The sequence below is a fragment of the Ictalurus punctatus genome, chromosome 26 (genome assembly GCF_001660625.3).
Source record: "Ictalurus punctatus breed USDA103 chromosome 26, Coco_2.0, whole genome shotgun sequence".
Lineage (NCBI taxonomy): Eukaryota > Metazoa > Chordata > Actinopteri > Siluriformes > Ictaluridae > Ictalurus > Ictalurus punctatus.
Window position 1 is genome coordinate 956280 of NC_030441.2, and position 21221 is coordinate 977500.

The following is a 21221-nucleotide window of genomic DNA, read 5'->3' on the forward strand; positions in this document are numbered from 1 at the left end:
AGGATGCTGTGCCACTTCGGGAACATATGGAGAACCTGGTCTTTGCAGCGGTGAGATGAAAGATGCACCCCGGACTTGAGTATTTTGCAAAGCATTTGATATAACAGGTGATGCTAGTGTCTCCAGGTACTGCTGTGGCAGTGGTGCTACTTGAGGTACAAAGGTATAAGTATTATTAAACAAATTTTGATTTTGTAACACATTTGATAGTTGGGGTGAAGATGGTTGATCAGGAAATTGCTCTATACCAATGACTTCAGGGGCATAAGATTGCATACGTTGCTGGAAGGGTGATTTATAAGAGGCATTACAAATACTTTGATTTTGTAAAGCACTGGTGACCATGGGTGATCGAGGCACATTTATCATTTGATCAAATTCCACAGGGACTGGTTCTATTGTAATAGGATAAGGAGATGCTTCAGACCGCTGTACATTTTGGAAAGGACTTGAGATGATAGGTATGGGTGGTGCATGAGGGGAAGGAGTACGCCTTGGTAATGGTGAGCCATGTTTGATAGAGGGGTGAGGGGAAGTTGGCCTGGACAGATGTCTAATGGAAGGTTGGGGTGATGTAGGACCAATATGTTTTAGAGAAGGCTGTGGTGAAGGAGGTCCTCGCCTCAGAGACTGCCTGGCCATCAGAGGACGGCCAAGACCAACTGGTCTTTGTGTATTCCTAGTGGGACCTGCTCGTCCTGGGGGAATGAAGTGCCTCTGCTCCATAATGACCATTCCAGGGTGTTGACCTGGAAGCTTTGGGGAGGCTCTGATGTCCTGAGCCATGACCGATCTGTTGCTACGTATGGACGCTCTGGAAGGAGGCATGTTTTTGGTTGAAGCACCCAAACGACCCATTTGACCTAGAGAGGGTTTTACTGTTCCCATGGGAATGTTTGGACGCCCCATTCCACGCATTTGACCACCAGGTGAGCCGAATGGGGGTGGGTTCCTCATAAGCTGAGTTGACCTACGGGAGAAGCTGGGTGATGGTGATCTTTGTCCAGCTGGTAGAGGAGGCTGAGGAGATTCTGAACCAATTGTAAAACTTCTCCGTGAAGGTGTAGGTGATGATCTGTGAGCTGCAAATGGGGAGTGTGGCCTATTAGAGTCCATCTGCTGAACACTGCCCACAGTACGCCTGCCCATTTGAGGAGAGGTTGGAGGACTAATTTGCCTAGGAAGAGATGTGGAACCTTGAGGCTTCCTGGCACCAAATGGACGATGAGTTTTTAATGGGGAGGAAACTGGGCTGGGTCTTCTTATAGACGCATGGGGAGAATGGAGTGGGCTTTGCTTGCGGATGGAACCATGAGCAGAAGCTGGAGGGCTTGTGTGAAATGAGGGCATTCGACTCGGCATTCGCCGGGCCATAGGAATAGGGGAATACTTGGCTTCTGTGAATGAGGCCTGAGGATGGAAATGACTAAAGGCTGCTGGAGAAGCAGTTGGGCTGACTTTTCTCTGTCCAAATGGGGAAGGTGGGCGTTGAACATATTGAGACGACATCCCTCTTGGTGGAGATGGAGGCACATCCCTAACTACAAATCCACGTATGGAGGGCTGTGGAGATGGGCTCTGTCTTCTCCGTATAGAGGGCTGAGGAGAGGCATGAAAGCTTTGTTTCTGCATGGGAACATGGGGGGGGCCCACATCCATTAATGGTTCTGTGAATCTTTCTCTTGCTAACATAGGGGACAGGGGTCTTTGTACAGGTGAAGCCATCATTCCCATGGACCTCCTGCTTGGTGTAGGTGATGGGGGGAAAGCACCACCTTGGGCCATGGGTGACATATGTGGAGACTGAATGTTAGGGCTCACAAACCCCTGAGGACTATTAGCATGCTTAATTAACATTGCAGTTGGTGTGGGAATCTGAGGTAACCCTGGATGCAGCAGTTCTTGTGTATATACTTGTGCAGGAAAAGCACCGTCTGGAATAAACTGTACATTTTTATAATGAATCTGTGACATCTCTTCAGGATCATATTGTGTTGCCAATGGATGAGGTTCAACTGCTATCCTTTCTTGACCAAAAAGCTTTACTTGAGGCCTTGGAACTCTGAACATGTCTCCTTGAAGTTCCATTGGCTCTATAGAAACATTGTTAAACTCATCACCCTCCATGACATCATGCATTGTATAACTATATGGCTGGTACATGTTATAGGAAGATTCAAGATATGGGGTAACCCCTGATTCACTGTAATTAAACTGGTAGTCCTGGAGATATGGATCTTCATACACTCCATACGAAGTCATGTATGGATCAGCTGCTCCAATTTCACCATATGGATTGTCATAGAATTCCTGAGGGTCATCATAGTAATCAAACTGACTCTGGTCATAAAACTCGGTTTCATCTCCATAAGGTTCATAACAATCCTCTATAAGGTACTGATTCTCGTCATAGTATTCCATATTATCAGTGTAATATGGATCCATCAGATGCTGTTGACCATAGTACTCCATCTCCCCTGGGTAGTAGCCCATTTGATGTTGCGCAGAATATGTGTTATAGAAGCCCATACCATCATCATAATACTCTCCTTCATTCTGTATGTCCATGTGTGGGTCATAGTATTCATCATCAATTTCATAATAGCCTTGATCATGTGACTGCGCTTCATAGTAGTCAACAGGATCTTCATACCAATTTGGGGATCTCTGCAGTGACTGTCTGTTAAATGCACCGGTGCTTATTCTACCATGGTTATTATAGTCATATTCATCAAAATCATGTTCATATGCGTAGTTGTGATGCCCGTGAGGTCCTCGAACGCTTGTTTGTCGACTTCCCCCAGGAAACTGTTTGGTGCGTGACTGTCCCAAGCGGCCACGGTTTCTGTTAAATGGTCTCTGTTTCAATTTTGTTGAGAGGAACTTCTTAGTTAGCCAGTTTGTCGCTCCAGCAACTTTCCCCAGTATCCGACTTTGGTTTTTAAAATCTGACCCATCACCGGCATTCTTTTTTCCAAAAAGTCCTCTGAAAAACCCCGATTTCTTTTCTGCTGGTTTGTTGCCACCAATTCTAAGTAGCATGTAAGACGGCTTGCGTCCCAACTGGTCATTTTGTTCCTTCTCGTTTTTCTTTTTTTTACTGGCTTTGAAGCGCATCAGAAGCCTCGGGGCATTCTTCAAAACAGATTTCCTTCTCTTTTTCTTGACCACGAAACTCTTTTGCTTGCCAAGTCCGAGAAACAGTCTAGATGTACTTTTTAGTCGCTTATTTGAGCTCTTCCCAAGTCCAGGGAAACCAAATAGTTTCTTTGTAGGTTCTGGTGCTGTCTCAGGTGGACCCTCGTCCTTCTTTTTGGCCTTTTTCTTTGTTCCTTCCGCCTCAGGTTTAGATTTGGATTTGTGGGCGTCTTTTGATTTCTTTTTTCCTTTCTTATCTTCTTCACTTTCATCATCTTCCTCATCCTCTTCATCTTCTTCGTCTTCCTCCTCATCTGATGCAGCATGTTTTGATTTGGACTTTCCCTTTGCTGCTTTGCTTTTAGCACCAGCCTTTCCATGTCCAGACTTGCGTGTGTCCCTTTCTGAGTCTTCGTCCCTTTCTTCGTCTTCACTCAACTCTTCGTCATCCTCTATCGGCTCTGCGTCTGACCCCTCTTCTGACTCACTAACTACTTTCGCCCCCTTTCCTTTGTCCTTTCCTTTCTTTCCGTCATCTTTTCCTTTACCTTTGGGTTCTTCTTTTCCTTTTTTCTTATCATCCTTTCCTCCCTTCTTGTCCTCTTTAGCCCCCTTTTTGTCATCTTTCCCTTTTTTTTCTTCCTCTTTGCCTTTGCTTTTTTCTGGCTCTGCCTTCCCTCCTTTTTTTGCCGCCGCCTTTGAGTCACCTTTTTTGCCTGGCATTTTGTCCTTTCTCTATTTTGCAGCCTCACAAAAAGAGAGATTAAATTCAAACTTAAGCATACAAATTCGAACTATATTTAACAACATTCGACTATTTTTAATGCCAATGGGCCTCATTTATCAAGCAGGATACAAACAAAATTGTTCATAAATTATTCACAGGATCATTTAAACCAGAAATCTAGTATGAATCCAGTTAGTTCAGAAAGAAATGTTTCCCATGAAAACTCCAAAAAAAATTTACGCAGAAGGAAAGTCACAAATGTGAAGCTTGATCGTTGAAGTTTTGGAGGCATGGCGAAATGGTGATGCATTATCGAAACTTTTGTAAATCTGCCGAGGACAAATGAGGCCCATTATGTAAAAGGGCTCTAATCTTTCTTACAGTAAGAAAGTCATGAAACCTCAATTTTCAAAACAACTTTTCTTACCTCAGGATGCACTCACACTCTTGAAGGTAGGGTGATGTGTACTCTCAGGATTGTAACTGTATAAATGTCTGTCCTCATGGTTCCTCCTCTCAGACCGGAAAGAGTTCCTCTATTGAAGTGAGTTCTGTATAACCCTCGATTCCCACTCATCCACACATTCTTTTCTTCTATCTATTACTTGAGAGGCAGAGGCTCCGTTGCGAAGAGCATAAACAGGACATGACTAGTTCCTGGACTGGTTAGACCGTTCATGAGAGACTTAGCAAGAGGTGAGGTATCTGTGCCAGAGGATCTGTGTCAGTGTTGTGCTGTTGTAGGACTGTAGAAGGAGCATTAATTTGTCAGGTCTTCTTGCCTTGATGTAACTTTAGCTCAGGTCTCATTCCAACATGAATAATGTAGGCACAGAAAGACAGAGAAAGAGCGAGAGACGGAGAGAGAGAGAGAGAGAGAGAGAGAGAGATGGATTCACATCAATCAAAAACTGTGCAGAACGATGCAGCTCTTTCAAACATTACAATAATACGTCACACAGGTTTACAGAATTCCTCAGTGCTTATAACAAAACATGATGGGTGATAACGGCTACGAATCGACTATGAGTCAAAATTCAAGACGTAGTTGATATACTCATCGAAGGATGGTTTTTGTTCTGAACGCAGTCTTCAGAATCGATCGATTTAACAACCACAAGTCTATTTTTTTTTAGCAGATCTTTCACATCTGTTATTACATGAATTATTACGTGACTTGGCGAGGGCGTAAGTCTTCAGCAGCTTGAAAAAGTATAACGAGCCACTGAATTGTCGGCATCATTTACTACCGATGCTATTGGAAGGTTATATAACCAAACTTGATCTTTTTAACCCGTCAGATTGAAAAAAATTAAATCTATCAGTGAACGACGACTGCTCAATTTATGGGAGGATGATCAGCAGGAGATGAACGTCTTCTACATGGAGTCGGAAAAAAGTGTCGTGAGGATATAGCTATAAGAGCCAAGGCATGATGTAACTATCTTAGAACTACTTTTAGGTCAGGAACCTCATGCAGACTCGCTCCGGTTTTTGTGATTAAAAATGTAGTGATTCTTCTCCAGTTGGTCGAAGAGTAAAGGTGAGCTTTGCTATTTGTTTTAATGAGTGTGTCTGTGTCTCAAAGAGCGTATGCTGTGTGCAAAAAAAATACACAACGATAAAATCCCGTGAATGTTATGTCTTTTGGAGAACATTACTGTTCTTGTTTAGGCTTAAAACAGCTATAAACTGTCGTTCCTTCACCAGCCTCTCTTTATTCTCTGTCTTGAAGTTACTCAAAGCGTAAACCCCTCTGTCCTGAAGATAGACTATCTAGAAAACTTGCTTTCACAAAGCACTGACACTGGAGACTCCTTCCATAAATGTTACATAAACATCCAGTCACAGAAAGCTTCATCAAATCAACAATTAGATCTTCTTTACTTTGTTCCATAGCCTTAGATTATGACGCCCATGCGAATGAACTGTTGCTACAGAAACATAGCTTTTTTGGAGGCGGAGCTACCGTCAGAACAGCTGTTAACGGCTTCTGATTCGAGAATAACCGCGCGTATTAGTGATCATATGTATGTTGGCGTGAGTGTGTGTGAGACTGCGTGACCTCCGTTTCCTTCATCATTTCTGCCTGTACTGGTGCGGATATCTGGTTGCCAGATCCTCATCAAACTCCTCCTGTGTGTAAGTCAATCCCGTCATTAGCATTCATGATGCACAGGTAGGAAGTGGTTGCTGTGTCACATGTAATCATGGAAAATAACCTTTTGACCTCTGATAAGAGCAACAATGGGCCCAGTGGTCAGAGTTCATTTGTTTTGGAACTAGACCCAGACTTAAGGCAGAAAGGATCGGAACACGAGTGATAAACCGATGAACATTTGATTATCACTGAAGTAACATGCATTCAGTGTAGAAATATGAAGACCGAACGTGAAGCGGAGTGTATTGGTAAAAAGAGTACATCCGTACATGCATCCATCCATCTTCTATACCGCTTATCCTTTTCAGGGTCACGGGGAACCTGGAGTGTATCCCAGGGAGCATCGGGCACAAGGCGGGGTACACCCTGGACAGGGTGCCAGTCCATCACAGGGCACAATCACATACACACTCACACACCCATTCATACACTATGGACACTGTAGACACGCCAATCAGCCTACCATGCATGTGTTTGGACTGGGGGAGGAAACCGGAGTACCCGGAGGAAACCCCCGCAGCACGGGGAGAACATGCAAACTCTGCACACACAGCGCAGTGACAGGAATTGAACCCCCGACCCTGCCGGCGTGAGGCGAACGTACTAATTCAATTTCAGCATTTATAGTCTCCAGTGTCACAGAGCTCAAACGTCAGCAATTGCTGTGGTATAAGAAGAATAAAACACTTCCGAATGGGCAGTTCAGGGGAAAACAATACAGTTTCCGGCTTCACCATTGATTATTTTCCTATAACAGCATGTGCCTCAAGTGTTTTACACCATACATGTAGAACCACTGTGTTGATAATAGCCTAAAACTATCACTGGATTTCTAATCGGAAAGTTGTCCAAGGCAAGACTTGTCATTTGATCTGATTCTGCGCATGAGATAGTGAGAAGTTGGACTGCTGAGTTGTAGTGAAATTCGGATGAAGCCTTCATCACAGAAACATGTAGAAATCCCAATGTAACCCACTTGCTTTAAGAGAACCTTTTTTCCCTCAGAGTGACAAGCGGCTTGTAAATAGAGCGATATCGCCCTCTGCTGTGTGAGACAAAACATTACAAGCGGTTCCTTTTATGTTTAAAAACCGAATGTGACGTTGCAGTCCGGTAATCCGCGCCGCTCCGCGGTCGTGCACGCGCACGGGGCTGGGCAGATCCCGAGCGCAGAGAGAGAGAGAGAGAGAGAGAGAGAGAGAGAAAGAGAAAGAGAGAGAGAGAGACAGCGCGTGAGGAGGAGGAGGAGGATGGTGATGATAATGATGATGAACGGGACGGGCTCGTATGGAGCGGGCCGAACCGGGTCGGAATTCGACCCCATCACCTTCGCCAAAAGACCTCAGACCATCTTACGATTCCTGGCCTGGGTAAACAACCGTTTCCGATTAATCCATTTATTTATTTATTTATTTACCTTCAATGTACCTTTCTGCGTGTCTCACGTGAGTTTATTTCTGAACACAAAGACTCTAATAATAATAATCGTAAACATAATAATAATATTAATAATAGGAGTAACAATAATAATAGGCCTAATAATAATAATCCGGTGTTTATGACGCTTGCGTGATTGTACGTAGGATGCTGTTATGGTGTGGATGACGTCACACGTTGTCGTGGAAACGCAGAGCTCCATTTTAACGAGTGTCGATTCTGATCGAATAGCCACTGAGTTTACCAGCACGAGTAACAACAACAACAACAATAACAGTAATATCTAGTAGATATGATTAGTTGTAATAGTAGCCTGAGAATGTAAACACATGTAGGTCTTATTATTTAGTGTAGTGGGATGAGACTTGGTGAATTGAGGGTGTTTTTTATTAATAGTAATGTGCATTATGTGCAGGGTTTGTGATGTTATGGGTGTTGAACAGTGTGCTGATTGGTGCTCATATAAACATCTGTATCTGAGAAAAGCGTCGACGTGAATTCAAGCGTAAAGAGTCAAATTCGATGCTGTCGTTTCTCTCAGGCTGGAGTTTTACTGAGCTTATGATGTGGCCTGTAGGCTATACCTCCCCAGTATAATATCCGTCCCCAGTGCCAACTCCAAGGGCAGAGCACACTTCCTGCTGGATGAGAGAGAGCGAGAGAGAGAGCGAGAGAGAGAGCGAGAGAGAGAGCGAGAGAGAACAGTGATGTGCACTTTTATTATCTTCTCAATACGTTACACCACAACGGACCCAGGAGATCCCGTTTCCTATCAGTGTAGTGAAATCTGTAAAAACCTTTCTGAGGTCCAGTCTACTGCTTTCAACTGAAAGGGTCTAAAGCACATAAAGATTACAAATAACTGACAGAATTGATCAACTTAGTATACCTGAACCTATTATTATTATTATTATTATTATTAGTTTCTCTCTCTGTCTCACTCGAAGCACATATAAAAAAAACCCAACATGTAATCGTCACACTCATCATATTAAACACTTGGGGAAAAAATGACCTAAAAAAATAAACATTAAATAAAAACCTACTTCAAAAGCATGATGAAATATACTGTATGTCGTAAGATGATGTATTAGTTTGTATGTTGGTGTGTGTGTGTGTGTGTGAGAACATGAAAAGGTGTTAAATGTCCAGGTGATGATTATTAGAAACAGGAAGTGAAGTCTTTCGGCACATTTTGTCCGTTTGACCGGTAAATGCTGTTACTATGACAACACCATAATGTGTGTGTGTGTGTGTGTGTGTGTGCCATGTGCGTCAGCATACAGCGGGCCGCGTCTCGAAATAGCACAAGCACACTTCAGAGTAAACGGTAGTAGCCTGGTTTTATTCGCCTGCGTGCGAAGAGAGGGCGCAGGGATTTTCACACGTGAAGCGGAATGAAAAGGACGCGAGTGTGAAGAAACGTTTCACACACGTGCAAATATCTCCACGTTCCTGCACTCGGGTGCAGATCAGGAGATGATTCATCGTGCGTGTGTCAGGACAGAGAGACAGAGAGAGAGAGGGAGGAAAGAGAAATGGAGAGAGCGAGAGATAGAGAGAGAGACAGAGAGAAATAGAGAAAGAAAGGAGAGAATAAATAAATAAATAAATAAACAAACTTGACTATGTGACCCGTCGTCTTAAATGACTTTTAAGTTCTTTGTTTGTTTGTTATTATTTGTAAAGAAATCTTTTTTTATTTTTATGTCACACGGCTTGTGGAATGGTTCTCCTCGGTCTGATTTCCCGTCGAACAGGAACGCGGCCGCTGCTCCGAGCTCGGTCCGGTACTGTAACTCGAGCGCCGGTGTGAGATAAACACGAGGCCTGAGGGACGACGTGAACTTCACAGTGTAGAACACGCTGAGAGTGGACGCGGAGACATTCTCGACACTGCAGAAAAGTCACGTTCGCGTCATTACCTTCGCTGTACGCTTTTCGAAGCTAGTTATAAGCGTTTATGGAAGGAGTCTCCAGTGTCGGCGGTAAAAGCTGTAACTTTCCCGTGACGTTTTCCGACGTCGCGCTGCTTCGCGGTTCCTCGCACACATGACGAGCTGCGTTGATTCCCGTCTGAAGCTGTAGTAAACTCGTCTCTCCACCTCTCCCTGTCCTGCAGGTTTTCTCCATGGTGGTGTTCGGCTCCATAGTGAACGAAGGCTACGTGAATATGGGCAGCGAGCGCCTGCACTGCGTGTTTAACAAAAACGAAGACGCCTGCAACTACGGCATCATTATCGGAGTGCTGGCGTTTTTAGCTAGTCTTTGCTTCCTGGCCCTGGACGTCTACTTCCCTCAGATCAGCAGCGTTAAGGACCGGAAGAGAGCTGTGCTATTGGAGATGGGCTTTTCAGGTAAACACACAAGAATATATACAACACACACACACACACTGTGTGTACACGCGAGATAGTATGTTTCAAGTGTTTTTAACAATTTCTTTCACCTTAAAAAAAACAAAAAACTGCCTCGCATTTGAATTTTTTCCCGTATTTTCCCCCGTGTGCAGGACTTTGGGCTTTTCTCTGGTTTGTTGGATTTTGTTTCCTGGCCAATCAGTGGAGTCGCACCTCGCCTAAACAACTGCCATTGGAGCAGGCTTCAGACGCGGCACGAGCCGCCATCGCCTTCTCCTTCTTCTCCATTCTCATCTGGGTATGACGAGCAGATAAACACACACACACACACACACACACACACACGCACATGAATTCATATTTGACTGTTACATTTGTGTTTCAGGGCTACCTGTGTCTGCTAAACATGCACAGATTTAAAAACATTGCCTTTCTGGAGGATAACCAAAGGCTACTGTCCAGACCACCTCTGACACTCGCGCTAGTGTAGATTAGCTTTCACGTTCTAGCGTACTTAACACTGAACTTGCCTCTTCTAACGCTCTCATGCAGTTTAATAACAGTAGTTTAACTGCGTAGCTGTTAGCGTTAATTCTGACGCGCATGCTAATGCAATTCATTTTCAGATCATTCCTGAGGTTCTGACATCACTGTACGTTGACGATCACGTAACCGAGCGCTTGTTCACGTATACTGAAAGGTCGAATGTTGTATCTTGGTACAATTTTACTAAAAATGCTAACATATTAACATGACTAATGTGATGAATCTGGCTAGGCGGCGCTGACGGTGTTAGCGGTGCAGAAATTCCTGCTCGGAACCGACATGGCGCTCTTCACGTCTGCCGACGCGCCCAAACAACCGTATCCGTCCAACGACGCGATCCATCAGACCACCATAGACAAGAGTCCGACGCTGATCGAGACGGTGGAGACACGCCCACCCGGGTACCAGATCCCGCCTGCTTTTTAATCTCTTAGCCAATGAGAAGAGAGGACGCCGGAGTGGACAGAGTGGCTTTCCTTTGTCGGTTCAGTTCCAGTACTGTTTTCCACGCACCCTAGTCAGCTTCCCCTTCGCTAATTCTGAGGGGATCTACGCTAATACTCCATCACTGTTTCAGCAGCAGAAAGGACGAATTACGCAGAAAAAAGAGCAATACAATATTTGTAAAATATCGCATAGAATTTGCTACATTCAGATTGGGTTTGGCCGAGTAAACTAGTTCACTGCTTTATTCATTTATCGAAATAACACGCCGGCCAGTTGGTAAGCTAGTCATTTAGAACGAGAACTAGATAGCGAATAAGCTACGTAGCCCACTTACTAGCGAGTTAGATATCTTAATAAAGCACCAAACTACCAGAGAGTAGTTAGGTATATTTCCAAAAGATAGTGTTTGATTTGCGAGGTTCAAATTGGGTTTGGTAAAGTTACAGTAACTACTGGTTTAGTCCTTTTTGAAGGGTGTCTTCAGTTTAGTACTTCGTAAAGGTGTTTAACTACTTTATGGTAGTTTAGTACTTCATTAAGTTATCCAGTAGTTTAGTACGTCATTGAGGCGTCTAACGGTAGTTAGACCATAGGCGTACCTATAGTTACAGTAGGCGTCTATGGTAGTTTAGTGCTTTATTTTGGTATCTAACCAGGGTGTTATTGAGGTATTTAACTACTCTTTGGTAGTTTAGTACCTTTTATCCGGTGGTTTAGTACTTCATTAAGGTATCTAACTAGGATGTTATCGAGGTGGCTAACTACCCTCTAGTAGTTTAGTGCTTTGTTACGGTATGTAACTAGTACTGTTTAAGGTATCCAACTACTCTCTGGTAGTTTAGTGCTTTATGAAGTTATCTAACTAGTACTTTTCAATGTATATAACAGCTCTATAGTAGTTTAATGATTTATTAAGGTATCTAATATAGAGTAGTTTTTGGGTAGGTTCTTATTATAGTAGAACTCTAGTAGTTCATAACGTTATAGCGATACTCCATGGTAATTTCATGCTTAAAGTTAGTTTATTATTTTATCGAGGTATCTAACGACTCCATGATAGTTTAGCTAGCCAGTTAGCAAACTTGTAGCATAAAAATAACTAGACAGTACACAAGCTGTGTAGAGCACATAGCTAGTTAGAGAGCGTAAAAATCCAGTGAACTACCATAAAATATTAGATACCTTAATAAAGTTAGAAAATAAAAGTATATTTAATTTGCTACGTTAAAATTCAGCTCGGCCCAGTGAAATACTCTGTGGTAGTTTAGCACCGTTTACTACCTAATTCATTTTATTAACTAGCATGCTAGCCAGTTGTCATACTCGTTACCTATAACCTGAGAGCTAGATCGTAAACAAGCTACATAGCTAGCTCATTAGCCAGCTTTTAACTCTAAGATACAGTAAGTACACATAGCCAAGGAGATCACGTCAACTACACTGCTGTTTGTTTTCAGGATGGAGCGTACTCGCAAATACACACCGCATGAGGCGGATTTGGGGTAACACGCAGATAACACACACACACACGTGTGTATCGTAGCATCGGGACGTCGACGAGGGCGCGTTTAAAGCAGTACTGAAATGCACGAGTATTGTAACGTTTCCTTTTTTTTCTTTTTTTGTTACAAGGGCTTGTTTGTTTAAACGAAGTATTAAACGTAACGTAATGAGATGAATTCAATCGTAATAACGAATATAATAATGAACAATATAAAACAGATCGCAGATTAGTGGCCTCGGCTTAGTTTAAAAAGGACCCGGCGGCGGCGGGGCAGCATAGATATGAAGTTATGATATAAAACACTGTTATTTTATAGACTGTGTTCGTTTCTTAGACGAAATCTTCGGAGCAAAAATGTCATGAATGACGTACTGGTGTGCTCGTTATGTATTTATTTATCGTTCATTTATTCTATAAATGCTAGAATTTGGGGATCTTTTCATTTATTTTTAACAACATCGAACTATCTAGTGATACACTGTAACGCTAATATCACCATATATCGACATCACTACCACACCCGGAGATAGTGTGTATGAGCTGGAAGGGCAGAGCTGCGGCCATTTTGCACGACGTGTGTAACCCCCCCCTCCCAAAAAAACAAAACAAAACAAAAAAACAAACAAAAAAAAGAGGGATTATGATGATGTGAATGGCCAATCCGTCACGTGTGTACTCACGGATGACCAAATGACATTCCTGCTGAGAGTCCTAATGAGAGCATGTCCAACTGTGAGTGTGAGTGTGTCGTCAGTCTTACTGCATGATAAGACAGACTGTAGAAATGCTTACTTCTTAAGTATATTGTTTTAGCATTTAGAGAGGAGAAGACACGTGTTCGGTGAATCTCTGACTGAATAAACACTCTTTCTGCAAGCACCATTGGTCAGTTTTTTTCCCGCTCTACACCTCGCAGAACCTGTGTCTGTTTTCCCCCGTAAATATTCGGCTTTGCCGCATTTATTTTAGCTATGCGGATTTCCGTCGTTCGAAAGCTAATCTGAGGCGGCGCGGACAGATGGACGTCCCTGACCCGGTTTATCTTCAGGTTTAAACTGAGCAGGAATTCGAAAGAAACGAAAGTGATAATGAGCTGCGGAAATTACGCGAGCTATAAAAGCCCGTGAAGATATCGGCGCTTCACCGTTGCAGAAACATGTACAGGTAAACCATTAGCTAGCTGAGCGAGTTCGACTAGCGCTAGCCAGATCTTCTGGATAAAGTTAACCACGTAGCTAGCTAATAAACCTAGCAAGATACAGAAACTCTTACAGCTAGCTACGGCTAAAGTTAGCCAACCAGCTAACGGTGGACTTTAAAAAATGTTTTATATGATTGTTCAAACGTAGACGTGTCAACAAGTCATTCATGAAATAATTCACAATTGAAAGTCGTTTTTTTTTTTTTTTTTTTCTTCACCAGACGACTTATTTACTTGACTTTTACTCAAATCACTGTGGTTTGTGTTTCCTAACACAGTTAAAGACGTATTTGTGCATGTAATTAACGCAATACACCACAAGATGGCGTGTCTTGTGTTTTCATACGTGACGTAAAGCACGCCCTCTAGTGGCTCAGTGCTTTTATACAATGGTGTCAAAAAACAATATGAAAATCGTAATAGTCATCTTCACCATAAATCACTAAATTATAAAATTATAATAAAATTATAACTGCTTTAGTATGAAGGCAGTGTGAAGTAGGGAGTTTTTGTTGTTGTTGTTGTTGTTGTTTTTAAACGCATTTTAGGAAAAGTTTAAATGCATTTCATCACCACCAGGGGGCAACAAAGCCCTAAGAACGAACAAGGTTGACAAGATAATCCAAGAAAAAGATCCGAAAGAAGAGAATCGAAATATTGTTTTGGATGCAACACTAAAATCTGAGAGTGATTTCACTTATTCACATATTTTTAAAAGCATCCTCTCTCTTCAGCAGGATTCAGTTGAAAATACATTGAAAAAGTCGTTGACATGTACGTGCTCGGGCCACGCCTTCGAATGAAAAGGCCTGGGTAATTAATACGTGTTGTATATCAGGGAAGTCTTTTCGAGGATGTGCATCTCGGTCTGGAAAGTAGCTTTAGCGTATTGAGGAGTATTCAGAGGACGTGACGGGATCCCAATAAAACATAAACAATGAATGAATCGCAGACTGAAGAGACTTGGAAAAACCAAGACTTGAGCAGTGAAGGAATGGGGTGTCTTAACTTATCATATCGACTCAACTTGAATCTGAATCTAAAAATAAATATGAACGGATATTTTATTATATTGATTGCGAGCATTGAGATACATTCAACAGGAGTCTACGTAGTGCATTGGCTCTAGTGGATATCGCTGCATCACTGAACATCAAAATGGCTTCTGCGCTCGTTCTTCAGCAGAGTCGCGAATAGCACTCCACGTCTTTGCTGAAGCGGATGCATTCCGGGTGACGTTACCTTGTTAAAAATCTACAGCCGAGCGTTATCGACGTCGGTCTTCACACAGGCTCCACGGTGCGACATCGGACATCTCAGATCGTAGCAGGAGGCGTGTCCTGGCTCGTCGAGGTTTCCTTCCGTTTTATCAAATCTGCAAAAGACCTACCAGTGTTTCTTCTTCACTGCTATTTGATTTTTTTGGTCTCTAAGTTATATTTGGAAACGAATGCTTCAGCTACGAAATCCTTAAGGATTCGTCTGGTCTTGTGTATGCTGCTCAATGCAGACCGTTCAGGTGCAAAGAATTTCTATCTTTAACTCCGAAAGAAAAAAAAACCCCTTTGAATACGATGTGAAAATGTGTAGGAATTCTAACGAGATTAGAAAAATCACACTTTCAAGAACAAATGTTCCATTCTAGAATTTCTCGAATGAGCATAAACGCCAGTTGAGCTAGTTTAAACAGACCTGTCTTGGCGAAAAGAAAGAAAGAAAAAAAGCCGGACATGCGTATCGGCGTGATTTTCCTTTCGAGCATCGTGAAGTCGTCCTTTTTTCAGAAATTTACGTGGATGCGTCGTGCTCTTCGGTTAAAATTTATTGTCTGTAAAACACTGGATTTCCTCCGCTCCTGCTTTCACAGGACAAACGTCGCTCTTTCTCTCAAACCTGTAAGATTTTTGGCATATTTCAACAAAGGTGCACACGGAAATCGATCACAATTTCAATATCAAAACACAGAAAGAAAAGAACATGTGCGAAAGGTGCATGACTGTTCACATATACCCGCTGCTCATATACTGATTTACAAGCCCTTGAGATTCCGTGGAGTTGTCTTCCTGTAGATTCCGAAGAATGGTTCTAAACGACGGAGCACTATTTTGCAGTGTTATCTGTAGGGATGTTTCACCGAAGTGCACACGGAGGAAGTTGGTTTGCCGCGGCACAAGTAACAACAGATATTTATTAAATACAAAAACAGCATGACTGTAAATCATTAGCAGTGTGAGAATGTGAGAACAGCTACAGGTACGGCTTCGGGTTGTGAATCTTTATGGCGTATCGATAGCAGCCTGCACGTACAAAACATGTGAACAAACCAAAACGGCAACAAAAACAAAACCGGGTAAAAACGCAACAGCGAATCAGAAAACGCAACGAAACGGAAAACGCAAGAACAAAACGTAACAAAGATCAACGAATAGCGACAAAGCTAAAAATGTCACAACGGACCTACATTTTTTTTAATAACAGAACTACAAAAAAGTCGCAACCGAACTATACGTAAAAACGCAACAACAGAACTGAAAACTTACGACGCGCAACAAAACTAGAAGACGACAAAACTATAAATCCGACGGCAAGATAAAATAAAAAAAACGTCAAAGACGAGAAACAAAACAAAACTATGACGACGAAACCAAACAAACCAAGCATTAAAAAAAAAAACCACAAGTGTAAATACGTAAGCGCAACAAAACAGATATAAAAAAAAACATGGCGAGGAAATCAAAACAACGACAAGCGTGCGGTGGTGTGTTTACTGTCGGTGGGGTTTTGAGTTTGTTGTGTTGTTGTTGACGTGTTTCGTGCTTACAGGTCACTGTACACTTCTGAGGCCACTTTCACATCACTCTATTAACTCATCTATGGAAAGCAATAATAATAATAATAATAATAATAATAATAATAATAATTTATGGATGGCACGAGGGGAAAAAGTAAAGTTAGCGTGTTTTCCTTGACAAAAAAACAAAACAAAACAACGTTTGAGTGCGTGCAAAACTCTTGGGCTTTTTTTTTTTTTCCAATAAAAATATTATAGGTGCTGCATTCGATAAATATATTCACTCTGTAGAGTCTAGAGTAAGTACTCACTCCTCCGAACAGTTCTGATGATTCTGCCATGCAGTGTGTTGGAGATTTCATCTGACTTTCTCGTCATGGATCTAGTACCTCCATCTGTGTTCTTCTTAGGTCCGGGTTCCACAACGACCGTTTACACTGCTCTAACACACAGGATTCTATCGCAGCTCAGACCGAGTGACCGTAACCCTACGTTCACAATAGAGGGCGACAAAAACGCGGAGCTGCAAATTCAGCCACAACCTGAGTTGTTCAACGAAAAACCCGCCGTAGAACCGTAGTTTCGTCTTATCCCGTCGTACGCGACCGCTTATTAATTGCGTATAGAGACATTACGAAGAAAAAGAAACCCTGGAAGGAAGTAGCAGAGATTGTTGGTGCGTGGTGAATGTATGTAGCTAGTACGATTTGCGTGCTTTACTAATCTAATCCGAGAACGAAGCTAGTACGAAGCCGAGCACGCGAGACGTGAATCGAACAAATGATTTTAACTAGCTAGCTTTAGAAATATATATATATATATATATATATATATATATATATATATATATATAGCTACTACCATTTCTCATCGGAACTAAAGGCCACGCCCACTTGTCACGGGCTCGTGTGAACGTAGGGTAGGGAGCGACTGTGAGCTTCGTTATAGTTCAGAACAGATATCCAGCTGCACAATGTCAGTTTTTTTATGATCTCAAATCTCTAATCAATATGATTAGGGGAAAAACAAACAAACAAATAAATAAACAAACAAACAATTGCATAACTCATTTTCACCCTACTGTTATCGTGGTTTTCCAAATGTTTTTTTTTTTTTTAGAATTCCTAGCTTAAAGGTGCACGTTAGGATCAAATGTTTTGGTCTGAATCCTCATTAGATGAACGGATCGTCCTGACCAGCCCATAACAATCAAGCCACGCCCATAACGGGTCCGTAACCCTCGGGTTAGGCGTCGAGCGGGACACAGTGTGACGATTGGCCGTCGTCTGAAACGCGATTATTCGACTGCTCGAATGGGACAGAGAGATGGATTGATAAATGACGTTGGGGGAGGGGCTTAGCAAGTAGCAGAGAATCAGGAACATCCAAAGACTCCCGGAGCAACGTAGAGTCAAATGACGGCGCCCGCCTTTTTTTCAGAACCGTTTCCGAGAAAACGGGCGGGTCTGTGGAAGTCGGAACGCAAGGCGGACTCGTTTTGTGCTTCCTGCGCAACACAGACGCTTCTGTTTCTTGCGTTTTAAAGGGCGTGCTTTTCTTTTGCGGCTGGTTTGACCACGCCCCGTGGGTCGAGTCCATGCTGTTGTACTTCCTAAGGTCACTTCCTGTACTGTTACTTCGCTGTGATTGGCTCTTCAGACATAAAGTGCCTGCGACGTGTGGAGATAAGGTGTGGCTGCGTCTGAGGAGCCCGACACCGGAGTCTTTTCCGTCGACGGTCGATAGGATCTGTCTGATTTCTTCGTCCGAGGTGTGTGTGTTTGACGTGTGTGTGTGTGTGCACGTGTCAGGAAGCGTGTTTGTAGATCTGCGTGACGGGATGCTGCGCTGGCTGTACACGCGTCTGCTTGTTTGGACGCTGGCTGTCCGACTGCGGCACGTAGGGGGCGTGGCTCGAGGCGAACAAGGGGCGGAGCCTCCGGTCAGAGGAATGCTGGGAACTTTGAGAGAATCGGAGTGGCGCAGAAATAAGTCGTCCATCGATCCAGGGCTGGAGGAATCCACAGAGTCACTCTTTATCGCCTCCTACAGTGCGAAATGCGTACTGTAAACATCTACACACCTCACACTCATCACGTCGACTCACAAGTGTACTGCGACACACTTACCTGTCTTTGGAGCATCCTGAGGGACTTTTGTGTGGTCACATGATGTGGTGGGAGGGGCTCTGAATGAGAGGCGGGGTCAGACGGCAGCTCGGGAACCTGCAGCAGGGATTCCCATTCGCAAAACTCCGACTTCACTGACAGACGTGAGCCTGAACACGACAGGGCGTTTTTGTAATTTTGTTATTCTACTTTATCGGACTTTACGTAAAAAGTAAAGAATATGATTTTGAAAATTAAAATCACTAGTAACAATAAAAAAAGAATTAAACGAAAGGTATTTGTATAACGATAATAATAGTAATGTAAAATATTTATTCAAAAGAGAAAGCTTGGTATAAAAATTAAAAAAAAGATGCTCTGATATGAAAATAATAATAATATCATATAAAATATATTAATATAAACATTTCTACAGTTCACACCACCACCACCACCACTACTACTACTACTAATAATAATAAAATTAATTAAAAATGAAAATATACGTATATAAATACAATAACAATACCAACAACAACAATAATCATAATAATAATAATAATAGTAATAATAGTAATGTTTAAAAAAAATAGATGTCTTTTAAATCATTATTATACGTTATAACAACAGTGACAAAAACAATAATAACTGTCTATTATTATTCTTATTCCTCTTCTTCTTATTATTATTAGTGATGACCTGTCATGTGATCGATGGTGTGCTGTTTGGAGAAGAGCGGATCTCTGGGTTTGGGTCCAGCTTTGGGGTAAAACATGTAGCTGTCGTTGGGTAAAGACAGCATTCTCGATATGCATGGCTTCCCGACTGAGAGCAGGTTCCGGTCCTGAAGGTCATCGCCCTGGAAATGGAACCCTTCTGAGTCAGATTAATGTTGGGTTTTGGGTGAAAATAACACACACACACACACTCTCTCTCTTTCACACACACGTTCATACACACCTAGGAGCATTTTAACACCTCGGAGTTGCAGGAACGTGAGACCGCCTTCGAGAGGTTATACGATATGTTATGGATGAATTCTCCAGCACAGCGGGTGGCGCTGTTAAAATATCCTGATGATTTCCATGACTACAGGAAGACGAAAGCATGGATACTGGCTTTGCCGGTAAACAAAAATGACAGAACGGAAGGAAGAAGACGACACGAGACTTAAATGAGTCAGACGTTGAGGTGGCGAGGTTAGCATGCTAGTGCGGTGCTCGTGTCGTTTGTAACGATCTGTCTGGACATGCGAGGAACCCGGAGAACCCCGAAAGCCCGGGTAGTACCCAGTTCGAAGGGCAGGGGTTATTACCTGTTTAAGAGCAGGAGACCCAGTGACGTCACCAGCGGAGGAGGCGGCATTTTGCCAGCGGTTTCTCTGTAGCTCCGCCTCCAGCTCCGCCTCCATCTCGGCCTCCTCGCAGGCGTTCTTGTTGCTGTCCTCTAAGTGCTTCATGAGCACGGCGACCACCACGTTCACCAGGACGAACTGCGCCACCAGGACGAACGTCACGAAATACAGCGGGGAAACCAGCGGCAGGTAACTCAAGCAGCGATCTCCGCTCTTACACTCCCTCAGTGTGTCCTTCATCACACACACACACACACACACACTAAATTCATTAATCACGCAGGCTCTAACAATCTCGTGACATTTCAGGAAACATATGGCACACTGTGTTAACTCTCTCTGTGTGTGTGTGTGTGTGTGTGCGTGTTAACCTTCATGATTCCGTTCCAGTTGTCGCCGGTAGAGACCCGGAACAGGGTGAGGAACGCCATGCCGAAGTTCTCGAACGTAGCGTGACGGCTCAGACCTTCACACGGGTTCTCCTCGGAGCATTCTGTACAAACACACGAATCGACCGTTAACGACTTTAATCCGTGTTACCGGACGCGTGCTCGTTCTGCGTCTGCGCTCCCGGATGAAGCGTCCAGTCATCGTCACCGTGACGTTTTTAACCGGACCGTGCGTTTTGTGAAAGCGTTTTTTTTTTTTTCTTTGTTTTTTTTTCTGGAATCTGAATCTAAAAAAAAACAAAACAAACATCTTTTGTAGAAAACAAATGTGAGCACTGTGGAATCACCACTGCTGTGATGTTCATCCCGGGGGAAAAAGTAAAGAACTGACCGAGTTTTCCAAACAGCTCCACTCCCAGAGCGGCGTAGATGAAGAACAGCAGCATGAAAAGAAGCCCCAGATTTCCAACCTAGAAAAAACAAAACAAGCAATATGGAAAGACCTCTAGGAATACGGTGCTATAGTGTGCTATAGTAAGAAAGGAAACGCTATGGGCTCACACACACACACACTAGGGGATGCACAGGATAGTCTTGTAGTCAGGCGGGTAAACAAACAGCGCGATTTTTTCTATTTTCTTTCGCTTTAACGGAACATTAAACACTGCGCGAGACGGAAGGAATTCCTCCGGTGCTCATCTTTTCCTTTAAAGGGAAATAAAATGTAAATAATATTCCGCGAGTGAGTACTGAGACCCAGACTGTATGAAAGACACTAGAAGTTTATCTCATTTGAGCGGTTGCGGGGAAAAACCCAGTAGGGGCGGGCTTGGCGACGGCGGGATTTGACCTCATCGCTTTTTCTCCTCCCCATAGAGGAAAACGACGTCTGGGACGCTCGTCCGCTTTGAGGCGTTCTCACCCCACGCCGCGGAATCGCCAATTCCGTCTTGTTCGCTTTAAGAAACGCCGTTGAACGGCGTAGCGGGACGCTCGCTTTGTGAACAGTGTTGCACGTGTGTGTGTGTGTGTGTGTAATGTAATCCTTAGCCCGTACG

At 43.1% G+C, this 21221-nt stretch overlaps 3 protein-coding genes across 3 annotated transcripts in view; 1 reads left to right on the forward strand and 2 right to left on the reverse strand.

Moving 5' to 3' along the window:
- myo15ab (myosin XVAb) overlaps window positions 1-4529 on the reverse strand; it is a 40010-nt gene extending 35481 nt beyond the window's left edge. The window contains exons 1-4 of the mRNA XM_053676413.1: window positions 4293-4529; window positions 492-3873; window positions 279-419; window positions 13-146 (exon numbers count right to left, since the gene is read on the reverse strand). Of these exons, the coding sequence (XP_053532388.1) occupies window positions 13-146; window positions 279-419; window positions 492-3861 (3645 nt within the window). The 5' untranslated portion in view covers window positions 3862-3873; window positions 4293-4529. The remainder of the gene's footprint in view (window positions 1-12; window positions 147-278; window positions 420-491; window positions 3874-4292) is intronic.
- Window positions 4530-7183: 2654 nt separating this feature from the next.
- On the forward strand, window positions 7184-13216 carry syngr3b (synaptogyrin 3b). Its single transcript, XM_017456862.3, has 4 exons — window positions 7184-7396; window positions 9586-9820; window positions 9976-10121; window positions 10601-13216. The coding sequence occupies exons 1-4, from the start codon at window positions 7277-7279 to the stop codon at window positions 10793-10795; spliced, it is 696 nt and encodes a 231-aa protein (XP_017312351.1). The 5' UTR covers window positions 7184-7276; the 3' UTR covers window positions 10796-13216.
- Window positions 13217-15012: 1796 nt separating this feature from the next.
- Window positions 15013-21221, reverse strand: part of cacna1hb (calcium channel, voltage-dependent, T type, alpha 1H subunit b) — a 54341-nt gene continuing 48132 nt past the window's right edge. Inside the window, exons 28-33 of the mRNA XM_017456868.3 lie at window positions 20555-20633; window positions 20146-20267; window positions 19736-20008; window positions 19120-19279; window positions 18442-18590; window positions 15013-18358 (exon numbers count right to left, since the gene is read on the reverse strand). Of these exons, the coding sequence (XP_017312357.2) occupies window positions 17558-18358; window positions 18442-18590; window positions 19120-19279; window positions 19736-20008; window positions 20146-20267; window positions 20555-20633 (1584 nt within the window). The 3' untranslated portion in view covers window positions 15013-17557. The remainder of the gene's footprint in view (window positions 18359-18441; window positions 18591-19119; window positions 19280-19735; window positions 20009-20145; window positions 20268-20554; window positions 20634-21221) is intronic.